At 40.4% G+C, this 22,796-nt stretch overlaps 4 protein-coding genes across 5 annotated transcripts in view; all 4 read right to left on the bottom strand.

Annotated features, from left to right (window-relative positions):
* Window positions 1-401: 401 nt before the first annotated feature.
* On the bottom strand, window positions 402-22,257 carry LOC124642851 (cholinesterase 1-like). 2 transcript variants are annotated; one of them, XM_047181606.1, is made up of 3 exons: window positions 22,060-22,257; window positions 1,063-2,345; window positions 402-842 (listed from the first exon to the last, which is right to left on the bottom strand). In XM_047181606.1, the coding sequence occupies exons 1-3, from the start codon at window positions 22,234-22,236 to the stop codon at window positions 635-637; spliced, it is 1,668 nt and encodes a 555-aa protein (XP_047037562.1). In that variant the 5' UTR covers window positions 22,237-22,257; the 3' UTR covers window positions 402-634. The 2 variants fall into 2 exon arrangements, with proteins under 2 accessions (XP_047037562.1, XP_047037555.1); XM_047181599.1 differs by lacking the exon at window positions 22,060-22,257 and adding an exon at window positions 3,422-3,640.
* Window positions 4,874-22,796, bottom strand: part of LOC124642846 (juvenile hormone esterase-like) — a 33,965-nt gene continuing 16,042 nt past the window's right edge. The window contains exon 2 of the mRNA XM_047181582.1: window positions 4,874-5,345. Coding sequence (XP_047037538.1) covers window positions 5,120-5,345 — 226 coding nt within the window. The 3' untranslated portion in view covers window positions 4,874-5,119. The remainder of the gene's footprint in view (window positions 5,346-22,796) is intronic.
* On the bottom strand, window positions 6,163-7,806 carry LOC124642894 (para-nitrobenzyl esterase-like). Its single transcript, XM_047181643.1, is given in 3 exon segments — window positions 6,163-6,339; window positions 6,342-6,969; window positions 7,195-7,806. Coding segments are annotated over 3 exon segments (837 nt in total). The 5' UTR covers window positions 7,372-7,806; the 3' UTR covers window positions 6,163-6,307.
* On the bottom strand, window positions 7,940-18,254 carry LOC124642868 (esterase FE4-like). Its single transcript, XM_047181623.1, has 3 exons — window positions 18,048-18,254; window positions 8,369-9,651; window positions 7,940-8,246 (listed from the first exon to the last, which is right to left on the bottom strand). Exons 1-3 carry the CDS (start codon window positions 18,222-18,224, stop codon window positions 8,039-8,041), a joined length of 1,668 nt encoding a protein of 555 aa, XP_047037579.1. The 5' UTR covers window positions 18,225-18,254; the 3' UTR covers window positions 7,940-8,038.

Below are 22,796 nucleotides of genomic sequence, written 5' to 3'. Positions count from 1 at the left end.
TATAATCTAACTATATAGTTTTACAGTAGGTTTTACTTCCCTACTTACTCTTTAATATACTAAAATATGGTGGTGGTGGTGGAGTGATGACTTGCGCAAGACGGCTGGCAGGAGCTGCGAGAAGCCGAAAATCGATCTCAGTGGCGTACACTTGGAGAGGCCTACGTTCAGAAGTGGACTGCGATAGGCTGATGATGATGATGATGATACTAAAATAATCTCTCAAAAGCCTCAGGCAAATATTAAGAACAAAAAAGTCATACTAACGAAAAGTAAAATCAATCAGAAAGTGTCCCCAACAAGTAATGTCAAAAACACAAACTTCACCGTGTAACGTAATCTGTGGTATAACTGAGATGTTATAAAATATTACGCTATCATTATCGTGAAATAAAAATACGTTTTTTATATAGGTAAGTAGTTTATTAACGATACAGCATGACTATATAAACACCGCTAAACTTGTGACTATTTAGTAGTAAAAACAATAATCAGAAAGTACCTATCCTAGAGTAATGTAAGAGTTTCTATAACATAATTAAACTGAGGATGTTACAAAACTTAGACCATCGGTTGGCTAATGCAGTTATGCACTATTCAGACTCGACTTTACTTTTAATATCTCTTACTATTTCTACAACTCGCTGCGTGGTCTGGGCGGCGGAGTGGGCGGCGGCACCGCGTCCCGGTAGTATCTCTGGTAGATGTCATCCCAGAAGCGCGTGCGCTCCGCCAGCAGCGCGCCGCGCAGCTCCAGCCGCTCGCCCAGCGACATGTGCGGCGCCCGGTCCGCGCCCGCCGCCGGCCACACCGGCAGCGCAGACCCCTCTGGCACTGGCACTCTGAAACGTTAGGAAAAACAACATTAATTTTAAAAGTTAAAACTTTATTTGATCTGAGGTTAAAACACATACGGAATTTGGACGGCTAGCAAATCTGGTAGCTGGTTTTATCAAAGGGGAACTGGGCTAAGGAAGTCTGATAAAAGACCGGCTCATTGTGCTGGTGTAAATAGTGATGAGAGTCAATTAATGTTTAAAAGAAAAATTACGAAAAACGTACCCAGTTTTCACAAAATTGTGCCATATTTCACGAATAGTCTTTTTCATTTCTCTAAACTGTGGTGTTGCGAGAGTTTCATCATGGTGTGTGAAGTTTTTTCCATCACTCAAAGCCATAGTCTGGGCACAGTGATTAGCTCCACGTATGTTAGTATGTGGTACCACAGGAATGTCTTCGTCCACAAAGCTATATTCATACAAATATACTTGATTGTTACCAGCTTCCACGTGTAGCTTCACAGCCCAAAGCATGGGATAAGCAAATATAACATCCGAAAAGAAATCAACGTATTTTAAAATATTTTCATTGCTGACTGGCTTGTCGCCAAAGTAAAACTCCTTTATCTTATTTGCCACTTCTTCTCTTTCTTTTTCTGAATCGAACTTCAAGTCAGCTGGCAAGAAATCAGAAAACTTTTCATTCATTTTATGCTTCCAAAGTTCAAAGAAATCAATACGTATTAATCCTTCCATTTCAGCGAATCCATACAACACTGGCAGCTTTCTGTAGTTGCCATTCTTTAGTATTGTTAGAGGTGATTCAGTCAGGAAAGCTCCGTCCCCTGTTTCACGTTCTACACATGGTGCGAACAAAAATGTAGAATCAGTTCTGTCGAAAAATGGATCGGACGTCAACTTTTCAATTGGAGCTGTCATATAAAACTTCCCTAACGCATAAATATCGTCTCCGTTATCGAAGTCTAATTTGCTGGCGTATGATTTAGCAATCTCGACAGGATCCCGCTGAATTGAAAATGCGGCAAGATTTCCGCCACTTTCGGGTATAACTCGGTGAAATAACCCTTCGGCTGATTTTGAAAGCATTAACAGATCTACTGATGCGGAACCTGCACTATACCCTGCAATAGTAACATCATCAGGGTTACCGCCGAAGCTGGCGATGTTCTTCTTCACCCAGCGCAGCAGCGCCACCTGGTCCTTCATGCCAGCATTACCTGGCGCGTCCTCAGTGCCGAGACATAGGAAGCCGTGGATTCCAAGGCGGTAATTAAACGTCACCATAATAAAATCTCTTGTCTTCATGAATTGTCTTGCCTTAAACATTTCCCCCCAGCCCATAATAAAAGCTCCTCCATGTACATATACGACAACTGAAAGGTTCTTTTCTTTTGTATTAGGCACAAATACGTTGGCGATGAGACAATTTTCTTTGGTCACTACATTTGTTGGCATGAGATCACCAGGAAACGTTGGCTGTGGGCATATAACATGCTCGTCGACTGCGTCAAATGGTTCTAACCACACTGGTGGAGGAAGAGGTGCCTAAAACAAAAGTTAAATTGATCAGTTTTTGTAAGTGTTACTCATTTGGGTCGAAAGCTATGGGGAAGTGGCGAAGGTGGCGCAGGTTTATTACGTAAAATTAGCCCCGTTCTTTTTTATACACAAAATACAAATACAAAATGTTTTATTTCTGTACCAAAATATTTTAACATTTAATTTGTGATTGGAGCCTGCTTTTAAGCAAGTAATGCCTGTGTTAGGAGACTCTGCTCTTCCATTTTAGTTTTGACAGAATTTTTTTAAAATTATTTACAGTTTACATTTATTTAACCATATGTGTGGAGTATGCGCATGAATGTGTGTGTGTGAGTGTGTGTGGGGAATTGTATACACAATTCCTGAGTGACACTAATTCTGTATTTTGAATTAATTTTGTTTAATTTCTGTGAACTTTGTATTCTTGTATCTAGCACCAACGTACACTCATATTACGTTACGAGGCTGACATAACGCAGCAGCGTTTAAGCCTCTAAAAATAAATAACAAAAAAAAAACAAGTTAAACGAAACAAATCTAAACCATAATATTGATATTTATAAAATCAAGGACGTCGTAGGAACAAGTATCATCTTAATGACAAACGTCACATAAAAACACATTTTGTAGTCTAAGCATGACTCAGCAAAGAAACACTTTTTGCATATAATAATCGTTCATACTTTATTATTCTTTACTAAAGACTGGAAGCTTACTGACATGAACTTTCTCAAGGAAGAATGTTATATCATACACTTGAGAATTGCTTGCGTGATCATAACTTACAAGTGTCAGACCAGCTTTAGTCGAAATCTCAGACTCCCAAAATTATGATTATTTAGATTTAAGTGAGAATTTAGGTACCGGCCATGAAAACAAAAAGTGAGGGGATAAGATAAAGCGAACAGCATTTGTTATTTATTCATGAACACCAAATTAGTTAATGTTTATTTCTAAAATCTTTGATTTGTATTAAACCATCTTTATCGTCTCTAACTTAATTATCCTGCCTCATTTTCCTCAAATGATGAATAGAATGAATTATTTACTTAAATGAGTTCACTTAAGTTTATAAATACCTTGAACTTATCCTGGCCCGTGGGCGCGGTGGCGTAGGGTATGTTGTAGAAGGTGTATATATCTTCAGTGGGGTGCTTGCGCCCGCGCACCGGCCCTTGCGCAGTCCTCACCTCGCGCCACTCGTCGTCAGCCAGCACGGCCGCGCACATGAACACCACACACGTCCACCACTTCATCGCTACGGTTGCAAACTGACTCACGGACACACGCGAACCGAGTTAATTTATTTTCAATCCCAGTAATTATAGGTGGTTATTTTTGTCCGATAAGATAGTAAGGTAGATATATGTCAGAAATGTTACGAAGTCCAAATCCAGTAGGCAATTGTTACATGTTGTTGACTAGATGATAACATGCAAGGCATATAATAAATGCCTTTTATTTTATGCAATGTTAAATATATCACTGTTTGAAGAAATAGTTGGAAGCAATGGGAGGACAGTTGAATGGAACACTTGCTTATCCTTGCTTTTCCGTTCGATATTTGTGATGTTTCGCTGGCGGGTTCTTTTTTAGATTTTTAGGTGCCGTCAAGTATTGAATGATGAACGATTTATTCACTCCAATTTAGGCGATAATTTATTACTTTTAAGCTACACAGTTACTCGCCTCGCGTCACTTGTGTTACTTGGGACACTTTGACTGTCGTAACCTGTTCGGCTATTTCGAAGAAAAAAACATAAATTACATGCACGCATACAAGATACGTGCGGTAACTATAACTCTTCTGATGAGCAATGTAATGTGAAGCGCGTTTTTTTTTAGTCATTGACGATACGTTGATTTTTCGTATTTGTATCCATTTAATTCCGTCCATTTTCATATTAATTTTCCCAACTAATTAACACCCTAGGCTGTCCTAGTCTATTTTTTGTTTATGTTATATGAATGTTTTGTACATCTGTTAAAGATATACATGTAAGCTACAATTCAATTACAAAGCCCAATATTCTGCTCATGTTTACTAGAGATAAAATTTTGACGTGAGCTCTATGGAATACAGGCCTGCCGAGGCTGCGGGATTGTTCGAAAGACTTATCGCGGCCCTAGTACATAAAAGGCTTACGAAGGAACATGATGGTTTTTTAAATCGAATTAATGGTCATAACGGTGAAGCGACCGGTCATGCTACTTTTTTTCATTCCTTACGTTTCGGGAGCGAGCTGTCTACTACCAATTGCCGACCGCAAATGCAGCGACTATATAAGTGGGTATTGCTCGAAAGATTTTAGCGCGGATACAAAATGTTCTGATTCTGAATCACACATTTTTTCCAACTGCCTCAAAAAATATCCTGTATAATGAGCAAAACAATGGATAGATAGAATATTGAAAATTACCATAAGACGAGAGAAAAAAGAGTCTAGGTGTATATTGCGATATATTGAGGATCAATTATTGGGTATAGGTACATACAGCTTGAATTTGTTTGAGATAAAAATAAAAAGACGTTTTATATAAAAGTATATGTTTTATTAATAAACACTGCTGAACTTTTTATTTATGAATAATAAGAAACAATAATCAATACCTACCCATGCCAACAGTTCCTAATAAACTATTAAAGCTGAGACGCAAAAAACTTAGATCATCGAGTACTAATCAAATTAATACGTGACAAACGCGCTCTTCAAATTTCACTTTTAATACTTTTAATTATTTGATTATTATTTTTAATTTATTTTTATTCAGTACTTTTAATACGATCTCTTTTTTTCTACAACTCGTTGCGTGGTCTGGGCGGGGGTTTCGGCGGCGGCACCGCGTCCCGGTAGTATCTCTGGGATGTCATCCCAGAAACGCGTGCGCTCCGCCAGCAGCGCGCCGCGCAGCTCCAGCCGCTCGCCCAGCGACATGTGCGGCGCCCGGTCCGCGCCCGCCGCCGGCCACGCCGGCAGCGCAGAGCCCTCCGGTACAGGGGTACTGAAAGAAGAGAGAAAGTGCTCTCAGTATTTATTTATGCATCCAATAAGACCAGTATAATCAGAATAAAACTAGCAGATTCTTTCTAATTTACCTAAGTGAAAGAAATAGAAAATAATTGTTCTGTAAAAATAAAAAAAAACTGATTGCATTTCTTGACCATCTGATTTACACACGCACCTTGCATACACGGCTCTTGCATTTAATCATGTCTAAATTGAGTATTTGGACAAAGATTGCATAAAGATATAGCATACAGTAGGTAGACAAAATTTTACAATATGGTCACGATATGCGCATAATACCAATGATATACCAATGATAATTTGTATGAATGTACATACCCAGTTTTAACGAAATTGTGCCAAATTTCACGAACAATTTTTTTCATATTCTTAAGCGCTGGTGACGCGACAGACTCATCCAAGTGCGTTAGATTTGCCATGTCATACACAGCCATTGATTGAGCACAGTGGGGGGCTCCTCTTACATTGGTGTGAGGTACAAAAGGAGAATCCTCGTCCACAAAGGAATATTCGTACAAATATACTTGATTGTTGCCAGCCTCCGCGTGCAGCTTCACAGCCCTAAGCATGGGATAAGTAAAAAAGACATCCGAAAAGTAATCAATGTATTTCAAAATATTGTCATTGCCTACTGGCTTGTCGCCAAAGTAAAACTTCTTAATCTTATTTGCCACTTCTTCTCTTTCTTCTTCAGAATCAAATTTCAAGTCAGCTGGCAAGAAATCAGAAAACTTTTCGTTCATCTTGTCCTTCCAAAGTTCAAACATGTCAACACGTGATCCTTCCATATCTGCGAATCCATACAACACAGGCAATTTCCTATAGTTGCCACTCTTGAATATAGTTAGAGGAGATTCTGTCAGAAATGCTCCATCTCCTGTATCGCGTTCCACACACGGCCCAAATACGAATGTGGCATCAGTTCTATCAAAGAAATTATCCGAGGTTAACAGTTCCATTGGAGCTGTCTTGTAGAACTTTTCTAATGCATAAATGTCATCTACGTTATTGAAGTTTATCTTTTTAGCATGCGTTTTAGCAATCTCTACGGGATCCCGCTGTACTGCAAATGCGGCAACATTTCCACCACTTTCGGGTATAACTCGGTGAAATAACCCTTCGGCTGATTTTGAAAGCATTAACAGATCTACTGAAGCAGACCCAGCACTGCTACCAACAATAGTAACATCATCAGGGTTACCGCCGAAGCTGGCGATGTTCTTCTGCACCCAGCGCAGCAGCGCCACCTGGTCCTTCATGCCAGCATTGCCTGGTGCGTCCTCAGTGCCCAGACATAGGAAGCCGTGAATGCCGAGTCGGTAGTTAAAAGAGACCCAGATAAAATCGTTTGTCTTCATGAACTGGGTCGATTTAAAAATCTCACCATAGCCTACTATAAAAGCTCCGCCATGGACATAAACTACCACTGAAAGGTTCTTTTCTTTTGTGTTAGGCACAAATACATTAGCAATGAGACAATTTTCTTTGATTACTAATTGTTTAGGCATGTACTCGTTCGTAGATATTGGCTGTGGACATATAACATGCTCGTCGACTGCGTCAAAAGGCTGCAGCCACACCGGTGGAGGCAGTGGTGCCTGAAACAAACGTCAACAATAAAAACACTTTAAAAATCAAAAACAATCAAATACAGTGTGCAACAAAAAACAAATGCATATAATAAAATTGACAAAGAACGAGTTGTTGGGTTGCTCGGGAAACTGGGTTGGGTAGGTCAGATAGAAGGATGCTTAATTTTCCTCAAAACTTAGAGCGCGCATTATTTATTTTCGTAAAAGACATAATATTATCCAGTTAAATACCTTGAACTTGTCCTCGCCCGTGGGCGCGGTGGCGTAGGGTATGTTGTAGAAGGCGTACATGTCTGCAGTGGGGTGCTTGCGCCCGCGCACCGGCCCTTGCGCAGTCCTCACCTCGCGGCACTCGTCGTCAGCCAGCACGGCCGCGCACGCGAACACCACACACGTCCACCACTTCATCGCTACGGTTGCGAACTAACTCAAGCCACAAGTGAATTGTAATTGACAATGCCTGTAATTGTATGTGATGATGATAGGGAAAGATCAAAGATGATAGGTATGATAAGATTGTTTCTATGTTACAAAGCCCAAATCATGTCCAGTGTTGATAAGATTATATACAAGCTTAAGATTTAAAATATTTTTTTGACATTTCAGACACCATTTTGGAGCACAGATTCTTCTTGAAAAATTACTAAAATAATTCCACAAAAGTTTTATAATTATTTAATGACTATCTGGATCTGATATGATGACTATCTAACCTGTCACAGCATAGCGTCACGATCTGGTAGTCTTTTTCTTCATAGCGAATAGATGGAAATCAAACTTAACGTTTGGAGAATATCGCCACGTCTAAAGCATTGTCAGTGGCGGCATTTAGATGCTTCTCAGTGTAGGTGTTGGGGAATATTGGATAATACAGAACTTAAGTTTCTTAGCTTATTTTTATCATTTAGAAGTTAAATATGATCAAGCTCAAAACTGCACATAACACAATATTTACTCTAAAAAATTAAACTAGCAATAGAATTAGTAAAATTATAATGATTTCAACAAATACACATAAAAATTTTCACTATTAAGGCACAAAAATCAAAAAATAGAAAAAGAAATCGTGACTATTCTACAACTCGTTGCGTGGTCTGGGCGGGGGTTTCGGCGGCGGCACCGCGTCTCGGTAGTATCTCTGGTAGATGTCATCCCAGAAGCGCGTGCGCTCCGCCAGCAGCGCGCCGCGCAGCTCCAGCCGCTCGCCCAGCGACATGTGCGGCGCCCGGTCCGCGCCCGCCGCCGGCCACGCCGGCAGCCATGAGCCCGAGGGGACCGGGGTACTGAAATATGCAGTTAACGCTATGAAAAAAGTTACCGCGCTCGTGACTACTAGATCATCAGTATTATTTTTCTTTCGAACTGAGAGCACACAGCATCTCAAACAAAATTATTTGAAACTTACCCAGTTTTAATAAAATTATGCCAAATTTCACGCATTATCTTCTTCATTTTTCTGAATTGAGGCGTCGCAAGAGACTCGTCACGATGCGTCAAATTTTTGTAATCGTACACAGCCATTGACTGAGCACAGTGATTAGCTCCCCGTACATTAGTGTGAGGTACCAAGGGAATGTCGTCATCCACAAACGAATATTCATACAAATACACTTGATTGTTGCCAGCCTCCGCGTGCAGCTTCACAGCCCTAAGCATGGGATAAGAAAATACTGTATCCGTAAAGAAATCAACGTATTTCAAAATGTTATCATTGCCGACTGGCTTATCGCCAAAGTAAAACTTCTTAATTTTGCTAGCCACTTCTTCTCTTTCTTCATCAGAATCAAACGTCAGGTCGGCTGGCAAGAAATCAGAAAACTTTTCATTCATTCTGTGCTTCCAAAATTCAAAGAAGTCTATTCGAAACAATCCTTCCATTTCTGCAAAGCCATACAACACAGGTAATTTTCTGTAGTTGCCACTCTTGAGTATATTCAGAGGAGATTCAGTCAGGAATACTTCGTGTCCTGTGTCACGTTCCACAGACGGCGAAAACATGAATATTGAATCAGTTCTATCAAAAAATGCGTCTGCTGTCAACAGCTCTATTGGAGCCATCTTGTAGAATTGTTCTAAAGCATAGATATCATCTACATTAGTGAAGTTCAACTTCCTTGCATGTGTTTTGGCAATCTCTACAGGATCCCGCTGAACAGTAAACGCGGCAAGGTTTCCCCCGCTTTCAGGTATAACTCGGTGGAATAATCCTTCTGCCGACTTAGACAACAATAAGAGATCTACTGCAGCAGAGCCTGCGCTGCCACCTGCAAGGGTAACGTCATCAGGGTTACCGCCGAAGCTGGCGATGTTCTTCTGCACCCAGCGCAGCAGCGCCACCTGGTCCTTCATGCCAGCATTGCCTGGCGCGTCCTCAGTGCCCAGACATAGGAAGCCGTGAATACCGAGCCGATAATTGAATGTTACTATAATAAAATCTTTGGTTTCCATCAAATGGGTTGCTGATACCATTCCACCATAGCCAATTATAAATGCTCCTCCATGAACGTACACGAAGACGGACAGGTTGGTCTTTTTCGTATTAGGTACAAATACATTAACAATGAGGCAATTTTCTTTCGTTACTAGATTCTTAGGCATAAAATCCATTGGTAATGTGGGTTGCGGACAAATAACACCTTCGTCGATAGCGTCAAATGGTTCCAACCATTGTGGTGCAGGGAGAGGTGCCTGAAAACAAAAAAAGAATCATCATTGGCGATATTAGGACATACAAATACCTACAGACAATTATCAATTAATTTAGGAAGCTCAGGAGAGCTCTGTGCGGCATACTCCTTTGTTCCTATTTAAAACCATAGGTAACCAATTTTTAATTCCTTCAATTGATATGGCCTTGCTTAGTCACTCTGCAATGTGGGGCCTGAGAAATACGTAGATATACAACGTTATTTTTTGTTTATGCGAAACCTGATACACCTATCTAGTATTTTTATGTAAAGAATCTATGTACGAAATTTCAAAACCGTATCATGAAAAATCACAAAGTTATAAGCTTGTTAAGTTACGGGACTGTCCGTAAAAATACATAGTCACCACAAAACGCACACATGCCGCGCAACGCGATAGCACTGTGCGCTCGCGCCCGCTATGAACTCGCCGTGACCTTTGTTGTGCGAGAATAAACACCTATTTGTGGTGTCCAACATTCAAAGTTTTTTAGATAATTTTGGGAAAAAATATAACATGGTGTAAAAACTATTGGAATCGATTCAGTTACTGATTCTGAACAAACTATATTCAGGTTTCGCACAAACAAAAAATAACGTTGTATAGTCCTGTGAACGCGTCCAAAATCATGGGATATTAGTTTTACACAAAATCTTCTCACAACTTTCTCATACAGTTATGGTAGATACGAGCACTGTGAGGTTGATAATATTCCGTTAATTGAACCTACATGTAAGCCTTGCTTCAGGGATAAAGAAATACTGTACGTCGATTCTATAAAATCTCACATTTCACTTCGACATCACTCTCACTTCGCATTCGTTCTAAAGGTAGAATTCCGTGGACGCGACAATAGTCAACCTATGAAAATGTATGGCACCGTTTGCCGAGGCCCGTGACAGTCGCGCGCGGCCGACGAATTTCGTAAGCTGCTCGCGGCATTGTCAACAATTTAATTCTGGTTTTACTAAAATTCTATAGATGTTATTAAGCGCTAGACCATGTTGAGAAGCGTACGGCCGCGAGCGGCTCACGAAATTCGTCGGCCGCGCGCGACTGTCGCGGCCCTCGGCAGTGGTGCCATACATTTTCATAGGTGGACTATTGTCGCGCGCGGCTGCGACAATCGCGACCCACGGAATTCTACCTTAAAGTTTCGTGATTGACATTGTCAAACTACACTAGCGCTACACTTTCGAGCGTGTTGACAAGTTGAACTAAATTAAACTCGAGATTTTGACAGATCTGTCAAAATCTGAGTGCCTAGTGCGAGTTGAACAAAATTTTGCGAATGACTTCACTGTCGAGTTTAGCGAGTCAACTTCAACCGAACAGAGTGCTTAGTGCGAGTTTTCGTGAATTTTTTTACGGACTCACATGAGAGCGCGTATACTAAGATTTGTATGGAACAAAAACAGCTCCACCTAGTGTCAAAAATTGGAACCTGTTTTTGTTCCATACAAACAGTGTTGCCAACAGTTGTAGAAGCTTACCACCAGAGTCAACTTTTAAAACCACCAGAAAACCACTAACAAAAATTTATCCCACACTTAAAATCACCAAATTCACCACTAAAAAAATATTGTTTATATTTTATTGTAACCTAAAACAATTTAATCATCCAAAGATGTAACTCGGCAACGATAGAAAATTAAAACAGACAAAGCATTACATCTGTTTAGCAATTCATCCGACCCGATCCGAATCCTTCACAAATTATAATCGGCGTAGTAGTTTCACAAATTGTTTAGTTACGCATTTGACCAATGAATGAGTACTTAATATAATTATATAGTAGTCGTTCACCTTTTTGTTTTGTAGATGCTTTTTTGACATTCCGTGAGACTTCAAATCTCCATAGTAACTCCTTAAAGTTGTACCACAAAACTTACATTTCGCTACTTGACCCGCAGTACTTTCAACATTTCGCCACTAAATAGGGGACTTAAACCACCAGTATTAGTGGAAAATCCACTAAGTTGGCAACACTGCATACAAATCTTAGTATACGCGCTCTCATGTGAGTCCGTAAAAAAATTCACGAAAACTCGCACTAAGCACTCCGAATGCAATATTTAAGCGAGTGCGAGTTGCCATCTCGCAAATTACTCGCATCACGTTTCCTCACGGCGAATAGCGATGATCATTTTTGTTAGGTTGGTGTTCCGTTCGCTTGGTGGGATAAACCTACCAAATTTAGAAAGACGTCATTTTAGCATGTAATCGTATGGGACGACTGTCTTTCAAAATTTTTGGGGTTATTGTTTGGATGTTTTGTTTATGTTTGCCGCGACGCCCGAAAAAAGTTTTTAGTTGTTTTAAATTAATTAATTTAAAATGAAGACAAGTTCTTGTCTAGCACCTGGAGTGCTAGGGAAGCTTATATATTTCTATGAGTCAGAACCTCAGTTACTTGTTCTAAATACACACTGCACATTTTTTGGGATACGTGCTTTGCTTCTCTAATTGGCCTTTGATAGGATCCAGTGGCAAAAAATAATAAAGCGGTAAGCACCTGCAAATAAAAGAAGGAGAAAGTTTCTTCAATCATATACATACCTAGTTTTGTTTTGGAAATTGATATTGTAACTTACATGAATTGATAAATAGGTACCTTATGTTCCAAGGAAACACGTAGAGTGGATTTTAGATTTGTGCTTTGTCTCAGTTAACTGCACAAGAACTTAAAAATCTTCTTGGACAATCTATATCTATGTCTAAATTGCGTCTCCGTGAGGTGAACTAACGAATTAAAAAATGCGCAAGCCCTTGCCCCAATTCTGGCGCTTTTGTTGCGTTCATCTTGGGCCTTTGCGGCCGCAAACATCCTCCGAGCAAAGAAAAAGCGTCCTGCCATATTTTTGGTATTATTTTCACTAAATAAAAACTTAATTGTTGATATACGAATATCTCCTCACTTCACTTTCACCACAAAAATCTTCGTGAGAACTTTTTGGTTAAATTCGATCGCGTTTGTATTTATTTACTATTCGATCTGTCAAAATCTGAATCTCGCACTCGCATCACGGCAGAAATAAACCAATCCCGTGCCTGTCACGTTCACTTGAGAGTCCGAGCGATTCGATTTCGAAAATTTGTAAACTGGCACTCGCTACTTTAGGTTCCAATTTTTGACACTAGGCGGAGCTGTTTTTGTTCCATACAAATCTTAGTATACGCGCTCTCATGTGAGTCCGTAAATAAATTCACGAAAACTCGCACTAAGCACTCTGTCTATTTAATGGGGAGGTAGGGGAGAGATGGGCAGTTGGGAGACATGATCAAATCAGAATAAAAGGGGGTCCTTTTATTCTGATTTGATCATAGTTTTGTTTTTTTTTTATTGGGTAGTTTACGTTACCGACTGGTAACGGTGTTCATCCATAGACTATCTGTCATTTCTGTGAGTTGTCAAGAACACTCATAAAAGTACTTAAATATTTTGTTGCGGTTTCGGATCGTTATAAAGAGAAAACTAATGAAAGGTATGTGTATTTTCTATTATTAATGATTGATTGTCAAAATCTCCAGTTACGATTATAGTAAGTCGATGGAATCCACACCTATTATACCTCTAGAAGAGAGTACTACAGCAATAGTTAATGGGCCCCACGTTTTTATTTTAGTCTAATATGACCAGGACCACCTACGTAGGTTGACAGGTAACTAACTATTTATTACTTTCTAGTTTTCAGTGCACATAAGATAAAACCGTTTAACTTAAAAGTTTTTTTTCCGATTTTTTTTATGAACTAAGTAAAAGTGTCCAATGCTCCCTATGGTAGGGAGGCTTGGACATACCATTTGTAAATTTTTGTTTTTCTTCGTCAGAGAAAATTTGTGAGGTTATAAATCTGCGCGAAAAATCCTTTATAGAATCTTGTTTCAGGTGACTTGATCTAGGGACTCCATATTTATCAGCTGCTATTTTTATTTTTGAACCTTTTGATACCTCTTGTATTACTCGTTTAATATAACGATCTTTAGGAATTTCCCGTCGTAAACCATTCTTTTTGAACTTAAACTGCATCTTTCCGTAATTGACAATAGTTAAAAATCAACTCAACTAAACATAATAGGCGCCCAACGCCATGCCCAAACCACCCGCAAGTCTAGATGCCCATTTCTCCCTCTGTATACATTTTCGATATAAGTTAGCCGGTATTTTTTTTAATCTACGTATTTAGGCTTGGATTTCAGTTTAATTTATAGATTAGTAAATAAACAATAGATTAATAGTGCACATAAGATAAAACCGTTTAACTTAAAAGTTTTTTTACCGATTTTTTATTTTCTATTTTTTAGTATTTAATGAAAATGCCTACCGAATATTCCTCATTCTATCTAATTCATTTAGTGCATAATTATTACACGGTCCCTTACCTGATAATTTATTAAAATCTAATAAAAAAAAAAGTCTATTTTTTTAACGACGCCAAAAATCATCTAGTGACTCCTCCCTGGGTCAGCAGCGGTAAGGGAATGCCAGACTCTTACTAACTAAAAACAGTTATGTTTTGTCGTAGGCCTTTTATGTACCAGGGCCACGGTAACTCTTTCGAACAATCCCGCAGCCCAGGCAGGCCTTGGCCCTGTTGGGCCCCGCTGGGGTTGCTGACAGTATTCTACTTGTGTAGCCCTTTCATTTGATACCCATATTGATGGGGTTGTGCCATTTTGTGCCGGCGGCCATATTGGATTTACAATGTTATTGATATTACTATATTGTATTGTCATCGGAATTAAAGGTGTATACAAAATTTCAGATCAATCGGTTGACAGGAAGAGGGTGAAATTTGAATGACTAAATTTGACCCAAGAATAAATAATAAAACAAACGGGGTGAGCTTAATAAAACCGTTTAATAAATATCTCGTAATTTTGAAACTGATTGTAATTTTTAGGAAAGTTCTTTGATTATATCTAGCCAAACATAAGAAATGGCAATAAAAGTTGATTATCTGTAAAATCTGATTTTTTATGCAATAAATAGTGAAAAAGTGCCCGTCCCTCCCCTACCTCCCCTAAAGTATGAAATGACATTTCGAATCGAAGTGAAATGCGAGTTGTTGTTCGAATTTTATAGAATCGCAGTACCTACTGGTTAGACAATATTCAATTTTCAATATAAGCAGCTGAAATATTTATTAACTAGCTGTTGCCCGCAACTTCGTCTGCGTGGGCAATATAATAGTCAAAATACTACTTATCCCGTAGGTGCATTCTTTCACGTGACAGTATAATTAGGATTAGCACTTAGCAGTCACATAGATTCATGATCAAGGTTGTGTTGTGGATGTGACCATTTATCTAAACAAAAGAAGTAAAGTTTGTGACGTTGTGGAAATCTCTGGATCTAGTCAGCCAATTTGGAAAATTATTACGTATACGTGCGTAAGTAATTTTCACAGGAAACAGCTATAATCTATGTCTATATGCTTTGAGTCTGACAAAGCTGTCATTTGTACATTTTCTGCAGCTGCTGCGACTAATCAGAAGCCAGAAAGTCTGTCAGTCTTACCATGGATATCGTCTTGTGTAGTTGACTGGATTGAAGATAGGTAGGTAGGTAGGTATTCGGTGACTGGAAGCCAACACCAACATAGTTGGGGAATAGCTGGATGGATGATAAAATGAATCATCATCATCAGCAGGTGCATAGGGTAGGATAGTTTCACTTACTCACTATGGTAAGGCTGACCCCACATCAGGCGTGCGCGATCCTCGGGCGTGTGAGTAGCGCGGGAGTCGCGAGCGCGCTGCGTGAACGTCGCGTTTTGCTGCCCTGCGGCATGTGTGAAGAGTGCAAGCGACGCGCTCGCGGCGAGCACGCGGCGCTCGAGTTGCGTTCTGACCCCTTCGCCCGCTATCCCCGCCGCCCGCTAAACGCCTTAGCAGTTAAACGTCAAGGAGAGCGGCGCGTGCGCGCCGCGAGCGCGCTGCAAATGCCGCAGGGCAGCAAAACGCGACGCTCACGCAACGCGCTCGCGACGCACGCGCGGCGCCCGCGCTACTCACGCGCCCGAGGATCGCGCACGCCTAATGTGGTGGCCTAAGTCGGGACTCCACCGAAATGTTTGCATTAGTTCACGAATAGGCAAAATGTACGTATCTGTGAGAGTCCACTTCATGTGTTCGTACTTGAAACCTGCAGTTTTGCCAAGATTTTCAGAATGTACGCTCGCAATTTGTCATTTCTTGGTGGAGCCAGCAAATCAAAAGAAACATAAGTGTTGTATACTGTGCGTCACTACCGCACACCGGGAAAATTTCGCTCTTGCGGAGGACGTTTATATACCATATTTTGTGTCACACGTAAACAGGACGACAGTAAGTATCCACCGAAACACTTTCAAAGATCTGATGAACGAATAAATCAAACCTGACTTGGTCACCTGGGGCCAATCAGAGCTCTATGAAGCGATAATACGCTTTGGCTCCTACTGTTATTGTGGTTTCTGAAAATTTATTCACCTCATTCAACGATGAATGTAATTCTGATGGTACTATGAAGAACACTTGCTTAGCGCAGAAGCTGACGTTGGCAGGTCAACTCTTTTGACTTCTCGAATAGGATACCATTGGTTTTTGTGCAATGCACACCTGCAATGCATTCTGGATTAGGATAGGATATAGGTGGATAGGATTTGCAACAGGTACAATTCTGTCTTTGTGATTAAATGACATCAAACGTAGTTTTATATAAATGGTGTTTTTTTAGACTTGGCTCGGCTCTTACTGAGACTGTTCGTAATCGTGAACAGTGTATTTGCGATCAGAAGTTGAAAGTAAGCATGTCTCTGGTATGCGGCGCGTAATTTGTACGTTTTCAGACGCATAAAGCATTTTACGTGTGTATGGTATTAAATAGAGAAAGCTCCCATTTCTTATCTGCTCTTTGTATCTGGGCTTCTACCTCACGCTTAGCAGCGCTTGCGAGAGATAGATCCTCATTTCTTCTAGGATTAAGTTTACATATTTTGCATCAGAAAAAATAATTAAGGTCTACTTAATACTACTCACTCAAAGTTATTTGTTTTAAGGCCACCACATTAGTGGAAGATAAGCTAAACTATGTTTATGAAAAAATCCTGATATGAACTCCATCTGTAACTTTAAATGATAATTAATAGTTCCACTAAAGTCAACATTTTTGACATAATGTTCAAAAAATAATTAAGATGGCACCGTTTTAAAATTGGCTGAGAACTATTAATTTTCTTTTCATCAAGGTAATAATTATAGTTGGATTTTGATGTGGCACGGCAAACTGACAAACACTATTGAAATGTCTATCGAAAAATTACACTACGTGTTAAAATATGGTGAATTGCGGAAAATACACAACTCCATCTGTTGAAATAATAATCCTCTATAAAGAATGTATGGTAATATTGTCATTTACCACCTCGCCCCTTTGACAAATTTGAAGTACTTTTTTTACCACAGATGGAGCTACTTTAACCTCGGCTAAACAAAATTTTCATTTTTTTTTTCTTCCGAAGTTACTTATAAAGGTGTGATTTTCTGTGTAAAGATTAATAATAGGCCGATCAACTAATATAAGTACAACATTCAAATGTACAGTTTTGACAAATAGACTGCGTGTCGTATTAATTTACATCTTGAATTCACAAAATTAATCATATCTTTTGATAGAGTGAATCGATTTCGATGAAACAAAAACTAAGTAATACCCCAAGTTACGTAGAATTTTTGTAAATAAGCATTGTCTGCATTTAATTCGTAGATTTTACGTGAATCCCGAACAAACAAACAGATAAACAGACAAACAGACAAACATGACAAAAATGATGGAAATGGGTTCTGTTAGTTATCCTTTAACATGCTGGCTATTTTTTTTGTCAATTTCTTCAATGTACAAAAATTACTTTTCTACAGATTTATTATATGTATAGATTTACACACACAACCTCAAATCTACCATTACAGGACGTGCCTAATATAGCAGCAGATAGGTTCTTACTATTTCTAAACTAAAGTAAAATAACAAATTAACATATACATATATTTAACTATGCCATGTTTACGTTGATTAAATATAACAAGCTTCTGAAGGTCAACAATACTAAAATAACAACATTTGATATTTATATAGCTTAAAACATGTTTGAATACTATAAATAATGTATATAAACACTTCAGATTATCTTTTAATATTACGTACGGACCTAAGAACTACGTAGTGGCTAGTGGATTGCGCAACGCCACATTTTACGTTTTGGTTAACAGAACACAAGGTGAATAATCCCATTGGAGCTCATTGATCAATTTAGTTCATGCTGTTTATTTAGGTCTTCAACCCATTTAGCGTTCAAAAATAGATAACGTTATAACAATTTTATTTGTTTACATTAGCATGCCATTTATGTTACCTTGAACTTGTCCTGGCCCGTGGGCGCGGTGGCGTAGGGTATGTTGTAGAAGGCGTACATGTCTGCAGTGGGGTGCTTGCGCCCGCGCACCGGGCCTTGCGCAGTCCTCACCTCGCGCCACTCGTCGTCAGCCAGCACGGCCGCGCACATGAACACCACACACGTCCACCACTTCATCGCTACTGTTCTAAACTGTCTAGCCGCCGGTCGGTCGCTAACAAGGACGGCTACATAATTATAAGTTCTGAACGCTACAGCCAAGCGCCTTTGAACTAACTATAATACTCGTAAGGATTATAATTGTGTCCATGTCATAAGCATACGTTTCACTCGCGTCTCGTGGCAGCTACATTCCGTAAAAATCTTACTCGGGGATGGTCTGGCTTTCCAATGGTGAATAGGGTACAAACAAACAAACGAACAAAAACATTTTGCCTAAGTATTTATTATAAATATTTATTGGAGGTGAATACCATTTGAACAAAATTATATGTTTTCGTCATCGATTCACACATAAAATAACAATAGGTAACATGGTACCTAAGTGATTTGTGATACGTTACACAAACTGATATACTCTAAGGCGATCTGATATACTCTCTCGCGATCTGCGCGCAATCAGTTCTCGCCCTTACAGTTCCGTATATTGGCTCAGTACTATCGAAGATGGCAGACGTCGCGCGCCGCCTGCGCGCCGCTCGCGTGCGGCGCTTAGGTCGCGCGCGAGCTGCGCGCGGGCGGCGCAGAAGCGGCGCACGAACAAAAATGCACGCGCGCAGCTCGCGGACAGCTCGCGATCGGCTCGCGTGCTGCGCATTCGCGGCGCATTCGCCAGATGTGGACGCACCCTAATCAAAATAAGTCCCAAATGAAACGTTTCTAGTAACTTTTTATCACTGAAATCGAATATCCATTCAAAGAGTTTGTTACAACTCGTTGCGTGGTCTGGGCGGGGGTTTCGGCGGCGGCACCGCGTCCCGGTAGTATCTCTGGTAGATGTCATCCCAGAAGCGCGTGCGCTCCGCCAGCAGCGCGCCGCGCAGCTCCAGCCGCTCGCCCAGCGACATGTGCGGCGCCCGGTCCGCGCCCGCCGCCGGCCACGCCGGCAGCACAGAGCCCGGGGGGACCGGGGTACTGAAATGAAAGGAATAAATCAGTACTCACTCCTTTTCTACGCCTGGTTTTGCTTTATATGTTCTGAAGCTCGTAAAAAAAAAAGTTAAATCAAGTGAAACCTAGATGTCTGTCATGAATTTTGCCAGCAGGAATTTTAAGTGCACCTACCGACATCAATTTTTAGTTCTTAAACCATTACAAGTGCCAATTTTCTAAGTAGGTATCTATATATTATTACTACGCCTGGTTTTGCTTTATATGTTCTGAAGCTCGTAAAAAAAAAGTTAAATCAAGTGAAACCTAGAAGTCTGTCATGAATTTTGCCAGCAGGAATTTTAAGTGCACCTACCGACATCAATTTTTAGTTCTTAAACCATTACAAGTGCCAATTTTCTAAGTAGGTATCTATATATTGTTCACTCACCCTGTTTTCAGAAAATTATGCCAAATTTCCCGAATTATTGTCTTCATTTTCCTATAGTTTGGGGTAGCAAGAGACTCATCCATATGTGTGAAGTTTTTTCCGTCAGCTAAAGCCATTGTCTGGGCGCAGTGGTTAGCGCCTCGTACTTCAGTGTGTGGAACATGGGGAATATCCTCGTCCACAAAGCTATATTCATACAAATAAACTTGATTGTTGCCAGCCTGTGCGTGCAGCTTCACAGCCCAAAGCATGGGATAAGCAAATATGATATCCGAAAAGTAGTCAACGTATTTCAAAATATTGTCATTGCCGACTGGCTTGTCATCAAAATAAAACGTTTTGATCTTATTTGCCACTTCTTCTCTTTCTTCGTCAGAATCAAATTTTAAGTCGGCTGGCAAGAAATCAGAAAATCTTTCATTCATCTTATCCTTCCAAACATCAAAGAAATCAACACGTAATAAACCTTCCATTTCGGCGAATCCATACAACACAGGTAATTTCCTGTAGTTGCCACTCCTTAGTATACTCAGAGGAGATTCCGTGAGGAACGCTCCGTCTCCTGTATCGCGTTCCACACATGGTGAAAATACGAATGTAGAATCAGTTCTGTCAAAAAAATTATCCGCTGTCAACAGTTCTATTGGAGCAGTCTTGTAAAAGTTTCCCAAAGCATAAATATCATCTCCGTTAGTGAAATTTAATTTTATTGCATGTTTTTTTGCATTTTCTACAGGATCTCGCTGGATAGTGAATGCGGCCATATTTCCACCGCTTTCAGGTATGACTCTGTGAAATAATCCTTGTGCGGATTTTGAGAGCATTAACAGATCTACTGACGCGGAACCTGCACTGTACCCGTCAATAGTAACATCATCAGGGTTACCGCCGAAGCTGGCGATGTTCTTCTGCACCCAGCGCAGCAGCGCCACCTGGTCCTTCATGCCAGCATTGCCTGGCGCGTCCTCAGTGCCGAGACATAAGAACCCATGGATGCCAACTCGGTAGTTAAACGTGATCATAATAAAATCTTTTTTCTTCATAAATTGTGTTCCTTTTAGAATCTCACCGTAACCCATTACAAACGCTCCTCCATGAACAATCACTAGTACTGAAAGGTTTTTCTCATTACTATTTGGCACAAATACATTGGCTATCAAACAATTTTCTTTAGTCACTGCATTTTCTGGTATTATATCCCATGGACCTTTGGGCTGTGGACACACTACGGCCTGGTCTATGGCGTCAAATGGTTCCAACCATACAGGAGGGGGGAGAGGTGCCTGAGAAAAGAAAAAATAAGTAACATAAACTCTACATGGGACACAGTCCTACACACAATAGCTACTGCTGAGCACGCTTAATATATGTTTTTAGTTTGACAATAAATAGTCAGTTTCTGCTAAAAAAAAACATTTTTTCATAGACAACGAGGGCTACCGCGTATGAAATCGCCGCTAGAGGCGCTTGTGTAGCGTGAGGTCTTCGAAATGTCAAATGTCACTGTTTTTTACGCGCGCGGGTTTATTTTTCTAATTAAATTAATATTGCGAATATTTAACAATACTTTAGAATAATTATGGCAAATACAGATTACGGATCTATTAATGTTTGTGTTTGTGTGCTTTGACACACTTTTATCTTTCGGAAACTTATGTCCGCCTTTCTTTTTCGAGCAAAACAGCACTGCGCAACACTGTGGCATCGTCAATACGTTCACACTATAGTTCTATTGTATTAAATATGATTTAACATAATCATCTAATGTAGATTATAAGTTTTGGCGCCCATAAGGGTGCGTCCACATCTGGCGAATGCGCCGCGAATGCGCAGCACGCGAGCCGATCGCGAGCTGTCCGCGAGCTGCGCGCGTGCATTTTTGTTCGTGCGCCGCTTCTGCGCCGCCCGCGCGCAGCTCGCGCGCGACCTAAGCGCCGCACGCGAGCGGCGCGCAGGTGGCGCGCGACGTCTGCCATCTTCGATAGTACTGAGCCAATATACGGAACTGTAAGGGCGAGAACTGATTGCGCGCAGATCGCGCGCCGCTCGCGCGCTCTATACGAGCCTTGCGTGAGTTGCGCTAAAGAGGCGCACCGAACTATTGCAGTGACTGCACGCGCGCAGCTCGCGGACAGCTCGCGATCGGCTCGCGTGCTGCGCATTCGCGGCGCATTCGCCAGATGTGGACGCACCCTAATACGAACTTTGATTGCCGTAATTTAAGACCTCACGCTACAGTTGCGCCATCTGGTGAAACAAAAAACGGTAGCCCCCATTTTATTATTAGGTAGTTCAATTGATCACCGCTTTCAACCAGTTTTTTTTTAAATCCAAGTAATGAAACATTCATAACAGACCCATCTTAAAACAATTTCCGATAGTCTGTTGCCACAAATACAAAAAGTTGTAGGTAACACAAATAACGAATTATTAAGAAGTCATGCCTAACTTTAAAACAAAACCGAAGTTTACCTTGAACTTATCCTCGCCCGTGGGCGCGGTGGCGTAGGGTATGTTGTAGAAGGCGTACAAGTCCGCAGTGGGGTGCTTGCGCCCACGCACCGGCCCTTGCGCAGTCCTCACCTCGCGCCACTCGTCATCACCCAGCACGGCCGCGCACATGAACACCACACACGTCCACCACTTCATCGCTCCTGTTACAATCTGGCTCGCATCACAATTGAATGATCTAATAACTTCCTTGTTAACTCTCCTGCGAGTAATGCGCTATTTATTGTTTATTTAATTTACTTATTTGTACAAGCTACCTGCCCCGCCTTGGCTCGGTTAGTATAAATAAATTAACTATCTACTTCTTCATCAAAATCTCATTTCAGCTACCAATATGCATAATTGTCTAGAAACATTAAAATATATATCCCACCAAAACATTAATTGTAAAAAAAAGCTAAGCCTCTACGCAATTCTTCCACCGTAAAAAGTTTTGAGATCGCATAGAAGCCAAGTCCTGTTCAACTTTATTTGTAGATAATAATAAATCAATATTTTGTGACTATATCAATAGTTTTTTTCACGTTACAATAATATTGACTTGGCCATGAGCACAAGTTAAAAGTCGCTCCTTATAATTATGTGTAAATACCGTTGAATTGATAAATTATATATGGACTTAAAAATCGCAAATATTTTGTTTGCTAATTTTTATTAAGTTTTAAGGTTTTTATAATTTTCCCTTTACATGTAGCTAA

The sequence above is a fragment of the Helicoverpa zea genome, chromosome 2 (assembly GCF_022581195.2).
Source record: "Helicoverpa zea isolate HzStark_Cry1AcR chromosome 2, ilHelZeax1.1, whole genome shotgun sequence".
Taxonomy (NCBI): Eukaryota; Metazoa; Arthropoda; class Insecta; order Lepidoptera; family Noctuidae; genus Helicoverpa; species Helicoverpa zea.
This window is presented reverse-complemented; position numbering and strand designations above follow the sequence as displayed.